The sequence below is a fragment of the Topomyia yanbarensis genome, chromosome 2 (genome assembly GCF_030247195.1).
Source record: "Topomyia yanbarensis strain Yona2022 chromosome 2, ASM3024719v1, whole genome shotgun sequence".
In the NCBI taxonomy this organism is placed as follows: domain Eukaryota; kingdom Metazoa; phylum Arthropoda; class Insecta; order Diptera; family Culicidae; genus Topomyia; species Topomyia yanbarensis.
This window is the reverse complement of record NC_080671.1, coordinates 370,600,733-370,620,533: the sequence shown is the minus strand read 5'-3', so window position 1 is coordinate 370,620,533 and position 19,801 is coordinate 370,600,733. Positions and strand designations below refer to the sequence as shown.

Below are 19,801 nucleotides of genomic sequence, written 5' to 3'. Positions count from 1 at the left end.
TATACCCTTCTTAGCCTTACCTGAGGAAACATAAGTGATGTCATCCTGATTTTCTGGTTGGTATTGGAGTTGACTGGCGGGCAATGATTGTTAGTACAGCGGTTGAAAATGTTGTATCTATCAGCCGAGTTGTGTCCCATGTAGATCATCGAGTCGAAAACAGCAATAGAGGACCGCAATTTAAGTTCACTTTGAGGGTGCGTAGCATCTAACATAGCTTCGGTAGGACATATACAGTTGTTTTTACCTGGCAGAGCAGCAGTATCAACTGGCTCATCCGATTTCACCAAAAAATCCTCACTGTGTATTGATGGCTACGCAGTATAATTGATCCTCTGTTTGGCCTTTTTCAATCGCTTTTGATACAGAGGACACTGTGCATTCCATGAACAATTGCCGATGTCCAGTAGCTCATCAGGTTTTCGCAGTATGTTCAGATTATGGCAGTTAACACACTTGGAGATGTCAGTTACATTCATTGACTGCGTGTTCTGCAGCGCATTTTGGACAGAGCACTTATAGCATCGCATAACATCGACCACTTCGGTAATTCTCCAACGTTCCCAGCATACGTTGACACGTTGCAGTATCATAAGTTGATCGAATGTTGAAGCATCAGTTTCAACTATGACTGACATTCTGCTTTCATCTTCGTTTTGTTTCTTCAGCACTGGAATTATTTTCAACTCGGTCGTCTCAGAAAAATTATTTTTATATTTATTTTTGCAGCTTAATTTTATCGATCAGTTCCTCCTGCTGCAAATAATCAGTGATTCCGGCAATTTTTATTCTCGAGCGAAGTGGTTTCTCAAATTCGATGTTGTAATTGTCAATTATCAGTTACATGACACAAAAATATTTTTTCTTCCAATTGGTTGTTCGTTTGAAAAAAGCTCAAGAGGCTTCGAATAAAGAACATCAAAGATATAGAATGGATCATTCGAGGAAATCGTCACGTCCATTGACGAACGGAGACATTTTCACTGGATTAATGATAGCTTCCGATCCTATAAATTTCTACTTTGAGACGTGAGCGAGTGAGCGACAAAGTGGAATATCCACAAGAAATGCAAGACTTCCTAACTTCCATTACTGTGTATGGCAACATAAATTAATATAATTAAGAAAAATTTAGAAATTTTGGTCAACTTTTGTTCTTTTGGCATCACTGTGCATTCGTAAGGCGCTTTCAGGTTATTGGTATGCATTGAAAATTTTAGATGAATAGATGCATAGTTTTACATTTCTTATAAAATAAATGTGTAAGATTCGCTCAAACTTTGAAAACTCTTCCGAGGCTCGGAGGGCCGATTTTCATTTACCAATCGTCTCAGCTCCACAACTTGGGACAGCGTAGCCATAAATTTGGTTTGGGGGGGGGGATTATTGAATATTCAGAAACATTTGTAGTTTAACAGATGTCATTCCAGTCTACAAGCAAGGAGAATCAACATGGAACAGTTTTCAAACCTCTATAGATTATTTTCTTGTATGATATGTCAATGAAGTCAAAGAATGCGATCTTTTAAGGTGGGATAAATATTCGAAAAAAATTTCAACGTTCAAGATTTAATTATTTAATTTAATTTTTTTTAAAGATTTAATTATTTAATTTAATTTAATAATTTAATAATCCTTAACTTTGAAGGTTTGAAAACATCGAGTAGTTTTCCGATATAAAACAGCGCATACTTTGATATAAAAATTTTAGTGATTAATTCTCATATAGGTAATTATGGAGAATTAATTCTTCAAAATAGTAAGAGACTTGGTGCTTTCAGCAAAGTAGTTAATAATGTCATTTTCAACAATTTTGTTGAAAATTTGAAGATTACACGAATGCAGCATATCGAGATATAAATGAACATGATATATTTCTCCTGAGTCGAGAAAAATTGAGGTGGAAGCTATTTTTTCTGCACTAAGAAGGAAATTGTTCAAAACAATCATTGCGAGTTGAGAAAACCTATAACTGAATTAGTTATGGAATTTGCGTTTCGACTTCGTTTAAAAAGAATCCGACACTAACGTAGTGACATGACTAAGCTAGCGCCGAATTGATGCAAGCCCAAAAAAACGGAAACACCTTTTGTGTTTCTGGGAAAACCCATAGTCCTTTAAATATTTGGGATTTTTTTAAAGCCAGTTCTCTTAAATATATCTTTCTTGTAAGTTTCAGATACTCATACCTTGGATGCCATTTGAATTTTATTAACCGCAGAAGAGATTTATCAAATAAATATCAGAATAACTTGTTGTAAAGGTTTTTTACCACTTCATTTCGATACTCTGAATATATGGCATATCCATGTCTTCAACAAAGTTGTTTGACATAGCATTTTCGAAAACATTGCTGTAGAGACTAAGTCTCAACTAAAATTTGCTTGAAGAGTAAATTCTCTATAATTATTTCTAGGAGGATTAACCGCTAGAATTAGTTTATCAGAAGGCAGTTTTACGTTTTGAAATTCTTCAATGTTACTTAACATCGAAATTTGGCGGTTTCGAATGAATGTGATCGTGACTGTCAAAATTTATCGAGCATTTATTTTACTTTTCTTCATTATTCAAGATCATAACTTGACGAGTCCTAGTACCTAGTACAAGAAATTTTATTGCGCCATTCAATTCAGGACTCAAATATACATCATTAATAGCCACTAACTTGAAATATATTGAAGTATTTGTTAATTCCAATCCTCCTTAAAGGCTACTCATATAGTTGATAATACAACAAAAATCAAATGCTCATAAAAACTGGTCCTGACCTGCTAGAGACAAACTGTAAACGTCATTTTTCATCATCTTCCATTTACGCAATCCCAAAAAATACATTTTCGGAAAATGTTGAAATGTATGTAAGTTTTCAGCGAGCAAGTTTATGTTTTGGATGTTACTAGTTTATGTTTTATAGACAATCATACTATTCAAACATAGCTTTCCATTCGAAAAATTGTCCCTTATTCATATTGTAGAACTTCTCTCCAATAAAGAGCTCATAATAGTTCAGACAGTTCTTTTATTTTATTTTGATGTAATTTGACTAAGGCTAAGTGATAAGTTACAAGACTCCCTTCCCTTAATTTTCCAAAAGTCCTGATGAACAGTAGGTTCTCAACGTAGTGATCAGACAATATTCTTTCAAAAATATTTTGTACAATATTTAATTAAATTAGTTTGTGGCCACTGCATTGTAGTAAAAAATAGTCACTGGTCATAATCCTGGGTCCTGGGTGGTTGAAAAATAATACAAAATTAAACCAATGGAACATGGGTATCAAATTTCTTGACTCATCAGTTATAGTTAAGTAGTGATTAGGTAAAGTATCTTAGTATCATGACTATTAGAATCAGTGCAGACGTGTCTGCATTTGTGGCCAATATTAAGCATTATTTTTCAAAACAAGTGTCAATTCATAGGTAGACCTTCACTGTAAAAAATAATGTTATGTGTGCTTAAGGAATTATCTTAGTGTTAATGAATTAAAATGGCCATACTGTGACATTTGGTGCATTAAAACACGTTTTAATAGTGTTCAAAAAAATTGGTTACTTGTTTAAACTCACATTGATCCCTATTTCAACTTACCTTGGTAGAAGAAGAGTTGAAACAGACAGAACGCTGTTTCAAAAATCAATATAGAGTCGTTTTTTATTGATTTGTACCATTTATTTCAACGTAGTTTGATAAAGCATAAACGAAAGTAAAAATTTTAAAATTAAACGATCATCGAATGACAGTTTTTTGTTGATTTATTTAACAAAAACTAAAAATTGTTTCAACCTTCGTCGGTCTATCCTACAGTTAGAGATTTTGGGGTTAAGAAACAATGAACACCTACAATCTCTATAAAACAAACAGTATCATTGCCTTTTCACAATCTGTACCAGATGTTTGTTCGCAATTTTTAATGTGATACTCATATTTAACTGTAGCTCTTCCATTTTCAGTGGGGACCGGAAGCGGTATGTCCGCAGGAGATGGCACATCATGATCTTCATCGACATGAGTCCATATTTGTAGCCGATGCAGTTCCGAGGTCCACCGCTGAACGGTAGGTAAGTGTACGGATGACGTTGCGCTGCTCGTTCCGGCAGAAAATTTTCCGGATCGAATCTTTCCACCTGTGGGCCCCAGTACTTAGCATTGCGATGGACATTAAATACCCCCAATATGATGGTGGTACCTGCGGGAAGCGTAGTTTTTGCTGTAAGTATCAACAGTTAGGAATTAATATGAAACAACAATTTCCATACATTTCATTACATATCTTGGTAGGTGCGGTGCACGTTCTACCAATTACGGGTCCAACCGGAAACAGACGCATTGTTTCTTTGATGACCATCTCGGTATAGTTCAAATGCGCAAGGTGTTCATTGTGCACAGGTCTAGATGGGTCACTTGATCCGATGACATTCACGATTTCATTATACACTTTTTGTTGAATGTCTTCGTGGATGGCCAGCATCAGCATCACATGTGAGAGGGTCAGAGCGGATGTCTCATTACCGCCTGCGATAATAGTGTCCAGCTCATCCCGAATGGCAGCATCATCAAAAATATCAGTCTCTTCTGCCAGTCGCAGAATTTGATCAATGTATATCTGAGGTTTTTTGTGGTTTTCAACAACTACCACGGAGCTTTTCGACTTACTTCTTTCTTCTTTCTTAAGTTTCAAAACTTTTCGTGACATTTTGTAAGCCTTCTCGTAATTCTCCTTCTCAGATCGAAAGTATTTGGTTTTTTCGTAGATGAAATCTGGGTGCAACCAGACCTTGTACACGCGCTGATTCATTAGCTCACATAATCTGGAAGCAAGAAAGTTGTTAACATTAATCAGTTACAATGGACACGAACCAACTCTTCGACTGTTTTTATGTATTCAGTTCCTTCATCGCTCTGCAAATCCATGTTGGCCCCCAAAGTCGTAGCTGCCAATTGAAACAAACAGTTCGTTTGTTGAAACATGTTCAACCTCAAATTATTGAATCTTACCGCAAATCATATCTAAAGTACACCTTGCAATATCTTCGTTGATATTGAACACTTTCTGTCCCAGATGCTTCTCAATTCTTTGCACTAAAATTGCACTTTTCGCATTAAATATTGACACAAAGCTGGCCAAAATAACCGGACTAAAACACGGCGATAGCAGTTTCCGGTGAACTTTCCAAACACTCGCTGGTGACGAAAATAAGCCCTTTTCGCAGCGGAAGAATCGATAGACGTCTGCCTTTTCCAGACAATTTGGCGAATTCAGCACAACTTGCATGTCCTCCGGGTTATCGATGAACACTAGAAACAGATGACCTAGCCAGGCCCGGCACGGTGAAGGATACGTTTTGGTGATGTCATTTAGGATGGCGAACTGTTCTTCGTTGCTCTTGCCAATGAATAGATGACCACATCCGATGAATGGGAATTGCTTCGGTCCGTCTAGATCAGTCGAAACGCGATCGAAACGACGATTCCGCCAACGAAATACAAGATATGCGACGACCGGAAAAAGCAGCGGTAAAACTACGAAGTGCCAGAATAAGACCATTTTCGCGCAAGAAGGTGACTTGAGAAAGCAGTTCAACTGGGATGTAGGGGCTTATATAAATTTTGTTGAGATTGAATAACCCTCACAGGGTCGTTGCTAAAAAAATAAATAGAACTATAGATTTAGGGTATTGTCTGTAACGCTGCTCATAATCAAACAGATTTTTTTGCAATCTAAGGGTCACCTGGATATGATTAATAAGTTGAAATAGAAATTAAACCGGTATCTGAAAAGTGCAATTTCATTTGGATTGATTATGGTCATTTTGAGAAGCCGTCGCACTACAGGCGATATAATAAGCGTTGGCACGCAGGGGTACTTTCTAGAAATTGTTTGTCATCGTTTTCGTGTACGTGCTGAGTAAATTGCTGCATTTCGATCAGAAATCTACTGTTGAAATCGGTGGTAATAATGCTTGTTTATTTTGTACAATTGATTGAAACAATCTTCCCGGTTCGATTAAAAATAGAATTTACTAGACACGTAAGAAATATAAACTTTTGTGAAAATTTGTGCTTTCGTCATAGATTAAATACCATCCTCGGTCAATTTTTCCTTTTGTGACTGGATGAACTCGTAATTTGTTAGTTGTCATTGTCGCTAAATGCTGTGTGGTTTTTTCTACACGTATGAAAAACCCAATCTCTTGTAATTACACGGTCCATGGAGAATCGCTTGGAAGAGTGTCGGTTGTCAGAAACACTGGTGTTCAACTGAATTTTCAATTATCTTTTAGCGCATGAAAACAGAAACCACGGTTTCATTATAGGAATCGCCAGGAACTGATTCGTAGGGGAACCCGGGGCTATTCGGATCTACCTAAGCAATTTATTATCGCCATTTTAGGTTGATAGATGTGCAAAAATTATCGGTCAAACTACCCAATTGTTAGTTTGAAACCTCAGCTACATTTTGGAGTAATAAAAACGCATTCGCACCACTCCATGGCAGCGTTGGGGGACGATTTGCAAAACTCAACGTTTTCCCATCCTTTTACACTGTCCATTAAAGTATAAGAGTCCCATGTGGATTTTTGTCGAAAATGAGTTAATTATCTGCCACCCCAACTACTAGGGTTCGTCGCGGTGCGGATGTGGGCGGTAAATGGATTGTCCGCACCGCAACCGAAAAAAAATAATAAAACCGCACCGCTTACCGCACTTTATTTACCGCACCGCACCGCGCGGTAATGCGGTAAATGCGGTAAGATTTTTATATTTTTAAAAATAGTGTTGAAAAATTGTACATTTGTGTAACCATATACCGTAAAACGTGGTATCTTTGATCACCGGGGTAAATTTGATGAAATGAGATTTTTTTCAGTAACGTACGATAAGATGATTCCTGCGAACAAAATTATCGAAACAAAATTCGAATCATATTCTCAACATGTTCAGCATCTACCGGCTTTTAATGTATCTTTTATGAACACAAATTCCAATTGAAAATGATACATTTTTCATGCATCGTTTTAATCTGTTCAAACAATTGCTTGTATATTAATGAAATCAACCAACTTCAACTGAACTGATCACTTTTTTAGAAACCGTAAATACAGGGTTACCAGATAGGCTAAGAGTAAAATAAGGACATCCTTTATCTTTACCGAGGCTAACAAATTTTGCTCATCTGCTTGCAGTTTTGACTAAAACTAAGGACATTTGAAGTAAAATTAAGGACACTTTCCCAAATCATCCAAATTAAGGACATGTCCTTTAAAATAAGGACGGTTGGTAACCCTAGTAAATATTTTTGTCCAATAATTTATTTAAAAAATCCGAGATTTTTATTGCTAACTATTTTATTTCGACTATTTTCCCAGAAATTTCGATAAAAATCGTCCGTATCCTTTCAGGCAATTTTGTTTTTTGCGAGACTATATCGGGCTATGAAATCGCCTGCAGATATGCAATTTACACAACATTTGGAGCGTTATTTCTTATTTCGATACACATATTTTGATGATCAAAGTTACCCCGAGAACAACGAATGAAAATTTACACCAAATTTAATTTAGACGTTTTCAATCTATGGGTACCAGTACTTGTTTTACAAATGCAAACATTTACATCTACCTGATTTGAAGAAAGTTATTCGAAAAATATAGAAAAATTGATCAATTTTCCCCCGTTTTACGGTAGCATACTTTTTGAGAAAGAGTCCAATAAAATTGACTGCAGAAAAATTCACACTGAATTTACACAGCAATCAAAGAAGATAGAAATACGATGTTGATGAACGAATGATGGAATAATCATCCTAATTTAGACCCCTACTTATTTTGAAAGCTTTCATACATTTGTATCCTTTACTGCCAATTACTCCAAATTCGTTTGGTTTGATGAAGATAATTGTATTCTTTGGGTTGTATTTAAGTACCAGCATAATTAGTTCATCTCTAATTCCTTTAAATTAGTCAAAATTCACAGTTGAAAAATTGATATCGAAAACGATTCATAACTCCACGATTTCCAACAGAAATCGGGAGAAGTGCTGCACTTTTAAATTGGATTAAAGAGTAAAAATTTATTGTTTTTAATGATCTAATAATTTTATCTCTATTTGAATCTTGCATTTTATGTATTTGAAATGGTTAGTTTGTGAAGTTTTACTTAGAAGTATAAAATAACTAGTCCAAAATATGTCGTAAAAATAATAGCGTCAAAATATTTCGGACGCAGCTAGATTTTCTTTCGTATAGCAGTTTGTTTATCAATTTAGAATAATCAAAATTATCACATTATCCATTTTTTTTGCGGTGCGGTTGCGGTAAAACCGCGCGGTAAAAGCTCTTTCCCGCACTGCATCTGCAGGAAAAAGTGTCTCACCGCACCGCAGATTTTGCGGTGCGGGTGTGGTAATTACCGCGCGGTTACCGCAACCGTGGTAATTACCGGAACCGCGACGAACCCTGCCAACTACAACCCATGACACCCTCAACTTTGCACGCTTATAACTTTGTCAGTTTTTGTTGGATTGACTTGCCGTCTTCACGAGTCGATTTGTTGTTACAAAAGGTTTTTAATTATTCTCACGGAAAACATTGATCGATTACAGCGCCACCTACATCTGAAAATGTGAAACTGATGCGTTTCTCCATACATTTGGTCAAAGTGATTTAAGGTATTTTGGGCCAGGCTAGCGTGTATTGATGAAAAAAATTGTATGACATGTCATAATCGTGCATGGAAAATTTTCCATACAAATAAAGCGTCAATTATTAACTTTTGTTCATATCTTTGGTTTAATTTGGTCTATAAACAATCGGTATTTTGAAGTGCATTTGAAGGAAATGAGTCAGGGAATCTAGAAAAATTAGTTATTTCTGGATACAGTGTTGCCAAATTGGCAATATTTCCAGTTTAAAGCTAAAGCTGCGTTTTTCTCCCAATGCACCCAGGTTTTTTTACGCGGGGGATACGTAACGCGTAAAAAAACCGCGTTGATTGGAAAATCCGCGTTAATTGGAAAAACCGCGTTAATTGGAAAATCCGCGTAAAAAACCGCGTTAATTCGAAAATCCGCGTAAAAAAAACTCTCGCAAATGAATTAGAATATTTTTGGAAGTTTTTTTTGCGCGGATTTCGCAATTAACACGATTTTTGCAAAAAATATTCTAAGTCATTTTGAATGCAATTTCGGGAAGATGGAAGAGACGGGTCTGGAAGACTCCTTATGGCCCACACCCCAACAATATGGGTATTGTCGGAATGTTATTGAAGAGTAGGTACCAGAAATTGATTTTTGACGCGAAATTCGGTTCGGTTTAGCGAAATTCGCTGTAACCCAATCAAGTGTAGGTGCCAGAAATAAATAAATCTGCACCTTCCCCGCAATGTTTTCCATGAAAATTGATTTTTGGCGCCATTTTCAAATCCCAAATGGCGCCTTCCGGCTTAGCGAGATTCTCTACAACTCAATCAACATGAGTATTTTCGGAATGGTTTTGACGAGTAGTAGACAAACGGTTGGCGTCATTTTAAAATTCTAGATGGCGACTTCCGGTTTACCGAAATTCCCGCATGAAAAATTTGGGCAATCATCTAAATCACCCTCAAATATAAGATCTAAGCATAAACCAGCAAAATGCAAAATATTTTTATGTGTTCATCCAGGAAAGTGCGGTGAGAATGGAAGAGAGAGAAGAAAGAGACGTATGTGGTGTGAGTTGGGGGTTTGAATTTATTAAAATTAAACATATTGCTTAAATTTAAGTAAATTCAACTGTTTAATTAAACTATTTGTACTACAACTTCAACTTCCAAAAATACCAATATTGATGGGGTTATAGCGAATTTCGCGAAATCGGAGATCGCCATCTTGGATTTAAAAATGGCGTCAAAAATAATTTTTTGGAACCTACTCGTTAAGATCATTCCAAAAACACTCATATTGACTGGGTTATAGTGAATGTGGCTAACCCGGAAATCTCCATCTTGGAATTCAAAATGGCGTCAAACATCGATCTTTGTCTACTACTGGTCAAGACCATTCCGCAAATACCCATATTGATTGGGTTATAGAGAATTTCGCTAAACGGGAAGTCGCCACCTTGGATTTCAAAATGGCGCCAAACATAAATTTCTGGTACCTACTCTTCAAGACCATTCCGACAATACCCATATTGCATGGGTTGTAGGGAATTTCCGCTAAACCGGATGTCGCCATCTTGGTTTTCAAAATGGCGTCAAACATAAATTTTCTAGCACCTACTTGTCAATACCGTTTCGAAAATCCCCTGTCTCCTGTGAATTTGGTGTCGAAGCTGTTTGGACGAAGATTACCACATCGATGAAGTGCTACTTTATTTGCGCTCTTTACATTCCTCCTGAAAAACGTCTTGACTGCAATATTATGCAGCTCCATCTAGACTCTATAGAAAGCATTTCTTCACAGGCAAATGCAAACGATGCGATGACAGTGCTTGGTGATTTCAACCAACCAGGATTTATGTGGGTGGCCTCTGAGCGTGGATACGCTTACCCTAGCCCGTCATCCTCGACAACTACTACTGCCAGCCCTTTACTACTGGAAGGGATGGCTTTCCACGGACTAAATCAAGTAAACACGATCTCCAACCACCAATCTCGTTTTCTGGCTTCGTCTTCGTAAATGAGATTGCTCTGCCTGAGTGTTCTGTGAGTGAAGCTTCTAATGTGATCGTTCCTTTGGATAACTATCATCCCGCTTTAGAAATAAGAATTTCTACCAATATCACCCTGCAATATGAAGAAGCTTTAGTTGCGGATCGTCGTAATTTTCGCAAAACTGATCTAGCTACATTGCGCCGCTCCCTGTTGTTGATCGACTGGAGTGTACTACTTGATCATGTGGATGTAGATGCTGCAGTTGACCTTTACAACCGACTACTGCTAGACTGTGTTGAAATATCCGTGCCTAAATGCCAACCTCCTAGGAAGCCTCCATGGTCTAACGCCATGCTTCGGAATCTAAAACGTACTCATGCCAAAGCTCTTCGAGCGTACACTAATCGACGATGTCCTTTTCTCAAGCACTTCTTTGCAATAGCCAGTAATGACTGTCGTAGTTACAATAAACTGCTGTACAACAAACGATATGTGAACCGCATTCAACAAAACTTACGAAGAAATCCGAAAGGCTTTTGGTCTTTCGTTATTCTATTCTATTCTATTCTAACCCTTACACAGCCAGTATTGAAAAGCATCCTGGAAAGCACTGCAGTTAGTCTGTACTGTTTTTCTTGTCAATATTAATATTTGAAGCATATTTTCATATGTCGCAAATATTAAAACGGCCAGGCCTACTGTGCAGAGTTGGGTTTGAAGATGTTTCAAAATAAGACGGCAACTAATGGATAATTTAATTAACGAATTGTTTTGAATCTTAAAGGAGGAAGAAACGAGGACAACCGTACCGACCGTTTCAGTTTAAAGGAAATATAATAAATCGTTGGGAGTGACTTGGCTAAGAAGATTAATGTCACTCCTTTGGTCCTTTGGGATGGGACAGAGGTATTTACACCTTGCCCTGGCTAATAAGCCTAGGTTAAAGCGCCTTTACTCGCTCTCAAATTTACCGTCCCGAGTCAGATAAGAATATTAACAATAACTACATAATTCCGAAGAATTTGGAAGTAAGTGCAGACATTATTATCTTTTCACTAGAGACAGGCGATCCACGTATCCTAATCCATGACACAGTTCGTATAATGCCCTGATGCACCCTCCCTGCCCAAATATTGAAATAAATAAATATCATGGATTATAACGAATCTTAGGGATGTACTTTAGATAGTAAAAAAATGAAATACTTAGAAGGATTTTTTTTTACATTTTAACGACATTCAACCAGCTAGAAACCAGGTAGGGAAAGTTATGAAAATTAGAGCCATAGCACTCAAGTGAGAGCAAGGATGCGAAGTAAACAGATCGGAAAACTAGAAGCGGCAGGGCCACTAGAACAGGCTCAATATCGTACGGGCTTAATTTTTGTCCCCTGCCAATGAGGGTCGAGCCTAGGCGCACAACCACGAATCACCCGAGCTCACCAGCATGTGCCCCGGCAGAGACAGACGTGTCCATCTTTACCGTGACAACCGACATGGTAAAGATGGACATGTCCATCTCCACCAGGACACACGCCAGTGAACCCGGGTGACTCGCAGCTATGCCGCCCAATCCCGACCCTCATCATAAAAAAGGGAAAAAAACTTAGAAGGAATAAAATCGCCTACCACTATGGAAAAAATGACATAACAATTTGTAGGTAGAAACAATATAATCAGAACGATCTCACCGGTAATTGCAGATAAATCACACTGCCTTGTGACCCTGTCGGCGTAGGTTGTGGATTGATGTTTCGCTTCTGATGACGAGTCAGTCTTGCTGCTGGAACTTGCTGGTGCTAATCCACTAGCCGCGATGTATATTGCAGCCACAACTGGGGTCTTTCGGTGGCGTTAACAGCGTTGATTTTGACAACTAACTCCAGAAATGGCCCAATATTGGCGAGTGTGGAATGAAAATCCATATCCGGAATAATATTTTGCTTCACTTGTTCTTTTGCTATCACTAAATATACAAGTTCTTGGGAATGAAAAATTACGCGTCAAACGAAACAACGCGTCCGTTCTCGAACACAGCCTCGAAAGGCTTTTGGGCTTTCGTTAACACGAAAAGAAAAGAAACTGGCCTCCCATCTAAGATGGTTTACAATGACGAAATAGCGACTACGACTGCGGCAAAATGCTCACTATTTGCCAGTTACTTCTCGGGTGTTTTAACGACTGATGTGCCATCTGTAATCGAGCTCGAAAATGCGGTTCGTGATGTTCCTGTTGACGCTGTGGACATGGATGTATTCACAATTTCAGAACAATCGGTTCTCTCTGCAATTCGGAAAACTAAATCGTCGTTTGCTCCAGAACTAAGTGCTATACCCTCTGCTATACTGAAAAAATGTTCCGATATTTTAGCGATCACACTGGCACACCTTTTCAATATGTCACTTCAACAGCATAAATTTCCTAATGAATGGAAGTGTTCGGTGATGTTCCCGGTGTTCAAAAAAGGTGACAAATCCAATATCGAAAACTACCGTGGTATTACTTTATTGCGAGTCGAGTCGAAGGTTTTCGAATCGCTCATCAACGAGGCGCTGTTTTCAGCTTGTCGGCACTACATTAGCACTTGTCAGCACGGTTTTTCCCCCGGTAGATCGGTTGAGACGAACCTGGTCTCTTTCACGTCTTCTGCACAGAACAAATGTGCAAACAACTGCAGGTGGACACGATCTACACTGATCTTAAGGCTGCGTTTGACACTGTTAACCATGAAATACTGTTAACGAAGCTTGCTAAACTTGGATGCACTGCCCGATTCTGCCGTTGGCTGCGATCATACCTTATTCACCGTGAAGTCGTTGTCCAAATTGGTGACAATGTATCTGAATCCTTTTCCAACCATTCTGGAGTTCCTCAAGGTAGTACGCTTGGTCCGTTACTGTTTACACTGTTCGTGAATGATGTGGTTTTCATCTTGATGCGTGGAGGAAAACTGTTCTTTGCTGACGACTTGAAAATATTTCTAGTTATAAAGAAAGAAGCCGATTGCCGTGAGCTACAGTATCTCGTTGATACCTTCTACAGTTGGTGTAAAAGAAACATGATGGTTCTTAGTGTTGCTAAATGCTTTGTTATCAGCTTTCATCGAACGAGGAACATGTTTACATTCAACTACAACATCGCTGGAGCTCAGCTGCAACGCGTTGACCATGTAAAAGATTTGGGCGTCATCCTAGATGAAAGGCTAACATACACCTATCACTTCTCAGCGATCATTGACAAAGCTAATCGTCTACTAGGTTTCATGTTCAAAATATCCAATGAATTCTGGGATCCTTTATGTTTCAAAGCTTTATACTGTTCACTGGTGCGCTCACAGCTGGAATTCGCGAACATCGTATGGTGTCCCTACCATGCAACTTGGAGCCAAAGAATTGAAACCGTCCAGCGCAGATTCATACGATATGCGTTACGTCAATTGAATTCGTTGAACTTGCCACCATATGAAGACCGTTGTCGATTGTTAGGACTACACACCTTAAAAGACCGTAGGCACGCCTCGCAAGCCACCTTCGTATCTAAGCTTCTTCTGGCTGAATATGATGTTCCCGATCTCCTATCGCAAATTAACCTGTACGCTCCAACCCGTGTCCTTCGTCCTCGAACACTGCTACAGACTGAAATGTGCAGCACTAACTACGCTGCCAATAGCCCAATGTTAGCAATGGTCCGTCGCTTCAACGATTTTACCGACATCTTCGACTTCGTCATTAATTCTGCACAGTTTCGGAACCGTTTGTTCTCACTTTAGGTTAACTATGTATAGTTTAGTCATAGTTATAGTTCATTAAGACTCAGTGTCAGATGGACTGAAATTGTTTAAATACAAAAACAAAAAATACAAAAACAAAAACTCAGTTGATTTAAAAACGATTGTTTGATGCAACTACCTGGGCTAGTTTCTAGGTTCTCAATCGAAAACGACATAAGAGTAAAACTTTCTATAGCCTGCTATAATCAATTTATAAAATAAAAATATTATTTTAAAATCACCCACAAATAAATATTAACTTTGGGTTTGGAAACAATGAACACTCACAATCTCTGTCATACAACACTCATGGCCTTTTCACAATCTGTACAAGATTTTTGTTCGCAATCTTCAAGGAGACAGTCATATTCAACTGTAGTTCTTCCATTATCAGTGGGGACTGGAATCGGTATGCTCGCAACAGATGGCACATCATGATCTTCATTGACATGAGTCCATATTTGTAGCCGATGCAGTTCCGAGGTCCACCGCTGAAAGGCAGGTAAGTGTACGGATGACGTTGCGCTGCTCGTTCCGGAAGGAAATTATCCGGATCGAATCTTTCCACCTGTGAGCCCCAGTACTTAGCATTGCGATGCACATTGAATATACCCAATACGATGGTGGTACCTACGGGAAGCGTAGTTTTGGCTGTAAGTATCAATAGTTAGGAATTAATTTGAAACGACTATTTTCACAGTTTCCATTACATATTTTGGTAGGTGCGGTGCACGTTCTACCAATTACGGGTCCGACCGGAAACAGACGCATTGTTTCTTTGATGACCATCTCGGTATAGTTCAAATGCGCAAGGTGTTCATTGTGCACAGGTCTGGATGGATCACGAGAGCCGATGACGTTCACGATTTCGTTATACACTTTTTGTGGAATGTCTTCGTGGATGCCCAGCATCAGCATCACGTGTGAGAGGGTCAGAGCGGATGTCTCACTACCGGCCGCGATAATAGTGTCCAGCTCATCTCGAATGTCAGCTTCATCAAAAATATCAGTCTCTTCTGCTAGTCGCAGGATCTGATCAATATATATCTGAGGTTTTTTTGTGGTCCTCAACAACCACCTCGGAGGTTTTGGATTTACTTCTTTCTTCTTGCTTTAGTTTCAAAGCTTTGCGTGACATTTTGTAAGCCTTCTCGTAATTCTCCTTCTCAGATCGGAAGTATTTAGTTTTTTCGTAGATGAAATCTGGATGCAACCAGATTTTATACAAGCGGTGATTCATTAGCTCACATATTCTGAAAGCAAGAAAGTCGTTAGCATTAATCATTTACAATTGACACGAACCAACTCTTCGACTGTTCTTATGTATTCAGTTCCCTCGTCGCTCTGCAAGTCCATGTCGACTCCTAAAGTGGTAGCTGACAATTGAAATGAACAACCTGTTTGTACAAAAATATTCAACTTTAACATATTCCATCTTACCGCAAATCATATCTAAAGTACACCTTGCAATATCTTCTTTGATATCAAAAATTTCCTGTCCCTGATGCTTCTCAATTCTTTGCACTAAAATTGCGCTCTTCGTATTAAATATTGACACAAAACTGGCTAAAATAGCTGGACTAAAACACGGCGATAGCAGCTTTCGGTGAACTTTCCAAACACTTGCTGGTGACGAAAATAAACCCTTCTCACAGCGGAAGAATCGATAGAGGTCCGCCTTTTCCAAACAATTCGGCGAGTTCAGCACCTCCTGCAAGTCTTCAGGGTTGTCGATGAACACCATAAACTGATGGCCCAGCCAGGCCCGGCACGGCGAAGGATACGTTTTGGTAATGTCATTAATGATTGCGAATTGTTCTTCGTTACTCTTGCCAATGAATAGATGACCGCAGCCGATGAACGGGTATTGCTTCGGTCCCTCCAGATCAGCCGAGATGCGATCGAAACGACGATTGCGCCAGCGAAATATGAGATATGCTACGACCGGAAGTAGCAGCGGTACTACTACAAAGTGCCACAATAAGACCATTTTCGCACAAGAAGGTGACTTGAGAAAGCAGTTCAACTGGGATGTAGGGGTTTATATAAATTTATTCAGATTGAATAACCCTTACAGAGGCGTTGCTAGAAAGAAACAGGAATATAGGTTTAGGGTATTGTCTATAACACTGTTCATAAACAAACAGATTTTTTTGAATTTTTTTGCTTATGATTATTCGTTTGAAATATAAATTAAACTAGTATTCGAAAAGTGCGAATTCAATTGAATTGATTGTGGTACTTTTTGAAAGTCGTCGCACTGCAAGTGACACAGTTATCGTTGTCACGCAGGGATACTTTCAAAAATTGGTTTTTCATCGTTTTCGTGTACGGGCTGAGAAAATTGCAGCGTTACCTTACTTTCCGTAATCTACTGTTGGAATCGGTCGAAATGATGCTTGTTTTTTATGCACAATTGATTGAAACAATTTTCCCGGTACAATTGGAAACAGAATTTTCCCAAGCACCTAGGAAATGTAAAATGTGCTGAGAATCTAAATCTTCGCAACATGAACTAAATAGCTACCTAGCCGTATTTTTTTCTTCTGTGATCGGGCGCAACTTTTTAGTTGTCTGTATTTACAAATGCTCTGTAATTTGTTTCATACATAAAATTACACGATTAACCTTCAAACTACCAAGCCCTCTTCGATACACCAAAATCGACGTTCAATTGGCCATAACTTTTTTTCTGTTTAATCGATTTTGATGCAGTTTTTTGCCAAAGAACCGGAAATTATTCCAATTTTCGAAAATGCGTTTAAAATCGTATTCGGAGCTACGACCCCGGAGTAAATCCAGATTGCAGTGGGGTACCAACTTTTGGTCATTTTCAGTTTTTCATAAATATTTTCAAAACAACGCTAGAATTCAACATTTTTCGACAAGAATTTGTCAGAAATTTTCTTACATAATAATTGCATTTCATATATTAGTAATACGAATTGGCCAGTTCCAAAAAGCGGCCATTCATGACCTTACATTGCATATGCTTTATTATAACAGAAACACTAATTTATTTCAACAAATCTTATCAGATCGTCTACTTAGTATAGCAAGCAATTAATTCAATAAAGGTTTAATATAGATTTGCCACTTTCTGACCAGTTCCGGGAATTCCGGAACACGGTTCCCAGGTCAAATTTTATTTTTATGATAATCATAGCATGCGGCACATCAAAAAACATCAACTCGATGATCTGTGAAGAATGCAATCATATACGAAGGCATCCGTACACATGTGGACCATTAATGACCAGTTCCGGGAATTTCGGAATAGGTTCCCAGGACAAATTTTATTTTAATGATAATCGTGGTATGCGGCACATCGAAAAACATCAACTCGATGATCTATGAAGAATGTAACCATATACGAAGGCATCCGGACACATACGGACACTTGATGGCCGGTTCTGGGATATCCGGTACACGGTTCCCAGGTCAAAATTTATTTTTATAATTGTGGCATGCGGCACATCAAAAAACATCAACTCGATGAACTGTAAAGAATGCAATCATATACGAAGGCATCCGTACACTTTTGGACCATTGATGACCAGTTACGGGAATTCAGGAACACGGTTCCCGGGTCAAATTTTATTTTTAGGATAATCATGGCATGCGGCACATCAAAAAACATCAACTCGATAATCTATGAAGAGTGAAATCATATACGAAGGCATCCGGATACATACGGACACTTGATGGAGAGTTTCGGGAACTCCGGAACACGGTTCCCAGGACGAATTTTATTTTTATGATAATCGTGGCATAAGGCACATAAAAAATATCAACTCTATGATCTATGAAGAATGCAATCATATACGAAGGCATCTGGATACATATGGACACTTGATGAAGAGTTCCGGGAAATCCGGAACCCCTTCCCAGGACGAATTTTATTTTTATGATAATCATGGAATGAGGCACATCAAAAAACATCAACTCGAAGATCTATGAAGAATGCAATCATATACGAAGGTATCCGGACACATACGGACACTTGATGACCAGTTCCGGGAATTCCGGAACATAGCATGCGGCACATCAAAGAACATCAACTCGATAAGCCATGAAGAATGCAATCATATACGAAGGCATCCGTACACATGTGGGCCATTGATGACCAGTTCCGGGAATTCCGGAATACGGTTCCTAGGACAAATTTTATTTTTATGATAATCGTGGCATGCGGCACATAAAAAAAACATCAACTCGATGATCTATGAAGAATGCAATCATGTATGAAGACATCCGTACACATGTAGACACTTGATGACCAGTTCCAGGAATTCCGGAACATGGTTCCCAGGTTAAATTTTATTTTTATGATGATCGTGGCATGTGGAACATCAAAAAACATCAACTCGATGATCTATGAAGAATGCAATCATGTATGAAGACATCCGTACACATGCGGACACATGATGCCCGGTTCCGAGAATTCCGGAGTACGGTTCCGAGGACGAATTTCGTTTTTTATGATAATCATGGCATGAGGCACATCAAAAAACGTCAAGTCGAAGATCTATGAAGAATGCAATTATATACGAAGGTATCCTGACACATACGGTCACATCAACTCGATGATCTATGAAGAATACGAAGGCATCGATACAAGCGGACACTTGATGACCGGTTTCAGGAATTCCGGAACACGGTTCCCGGGTCGAATTTTGTTTTCCATGATGAGCATGATAATATATGAAGGCATCCGGACACATGATTCTCAGTTCCGGGAATTCCGGAACACAGTTCACAGTACGAAATTTTTTATTCGATTTTTTTGTTTTTGAGTTGAGCTATGCGGTTCATCAAAAAACATCTACTCGATGATCTACGAAGAAAGCAGTCATCCAGACACATACGGACATTTGATGGCCGGTTCCGTGAATTCCGGAACACGCTTTATTTTCCTTTCGTTAAGGAACGATTGCTAATGGTCTGTGAAACCGTAGTACACAAAACAAATACTCTGGAGTAGAAAAGCATTTGTTTTGTTGCTCATAAGCTGTGCGGATTATAGCAGACGCATGTGAGTGTGTCATCGCTCCAAATTTGGGCTCCTATCACAACATGTCCCGTATAAACTTAATGTCACTCCTGAATACCATGTCTACAAACATGTCTAGTATGAATAAGAAAATCGGAGACAAATAACTGTATTGTGGCGATTTGTGGTTACTTATACTGTGACATTTTACTTATGAGTTTCTTATTTGACTTCCCACAAATTTCAGCATTGATCATGATCGCTGAGAAATATTTTCCTAAAAAGGCAAATCAAATTGGCACTAAAAATGGGGTAAAGATGAGGTTGAGAAGCTGAACGATAATATTTTTTAACCACTCCAACGGGGAAAAAATATCGTTCATCACGCATATGAAGTTTACTATTCC

At 38.5% G+C, this 19,801-nt stretch overlaps 1 protein-coding gene and 1 pseudogene across 1 annotated transcript in view; both read right to left on the bottom strand.

Annotated features, from left to right (window-relative positions):
* Positions 1 to 5,559, bottom strand: part of LOC131680751 (uncharacterized) — a 41,547-nt gene extending 35,988 nt beyond the window's left edge. Inside the window, exons 1-5 of the mRNA XM_058961460.1 lie at positions 4,997 to 5,559; positions 4,863 to 4,932; positions 4,268 to 4,809; positions 3,867 to 4,208; positions 3,590 to 3,622 (exon numbers count right to left, since the gene is read on the bottom strand). Coding sequence (XP_058817443.1) covers positions 3,590 to 3,622; positions 3,867 to 4,208; positions 4,268 to 4,809; positions 4,863 to 4,932; positions 4,997 to 5,546 — 1,537 coding nt within the window. The 5' untranslated portion in view covers positions 5,547 to 5,559. The remainder of the gene's footprint in view (positions 1 to 3,589; positions 3,623 to 3,866; positions 4,209 to 4,267; positions 4,810 to 4,862; positions 4,933 to 4,996) is intronic.
* A 9,078-nt stretch (positions 5,560 to 14,637) lies between these two features.
* Positions 14,638 to 16,404, bottom strand: LOC131681557 (cytochrome P450 4C1-like; annotated as a pseudogene).
* Between the last annotated feature and the right edge of the window lie 3,397 nt (positions 16,405 to 19,801).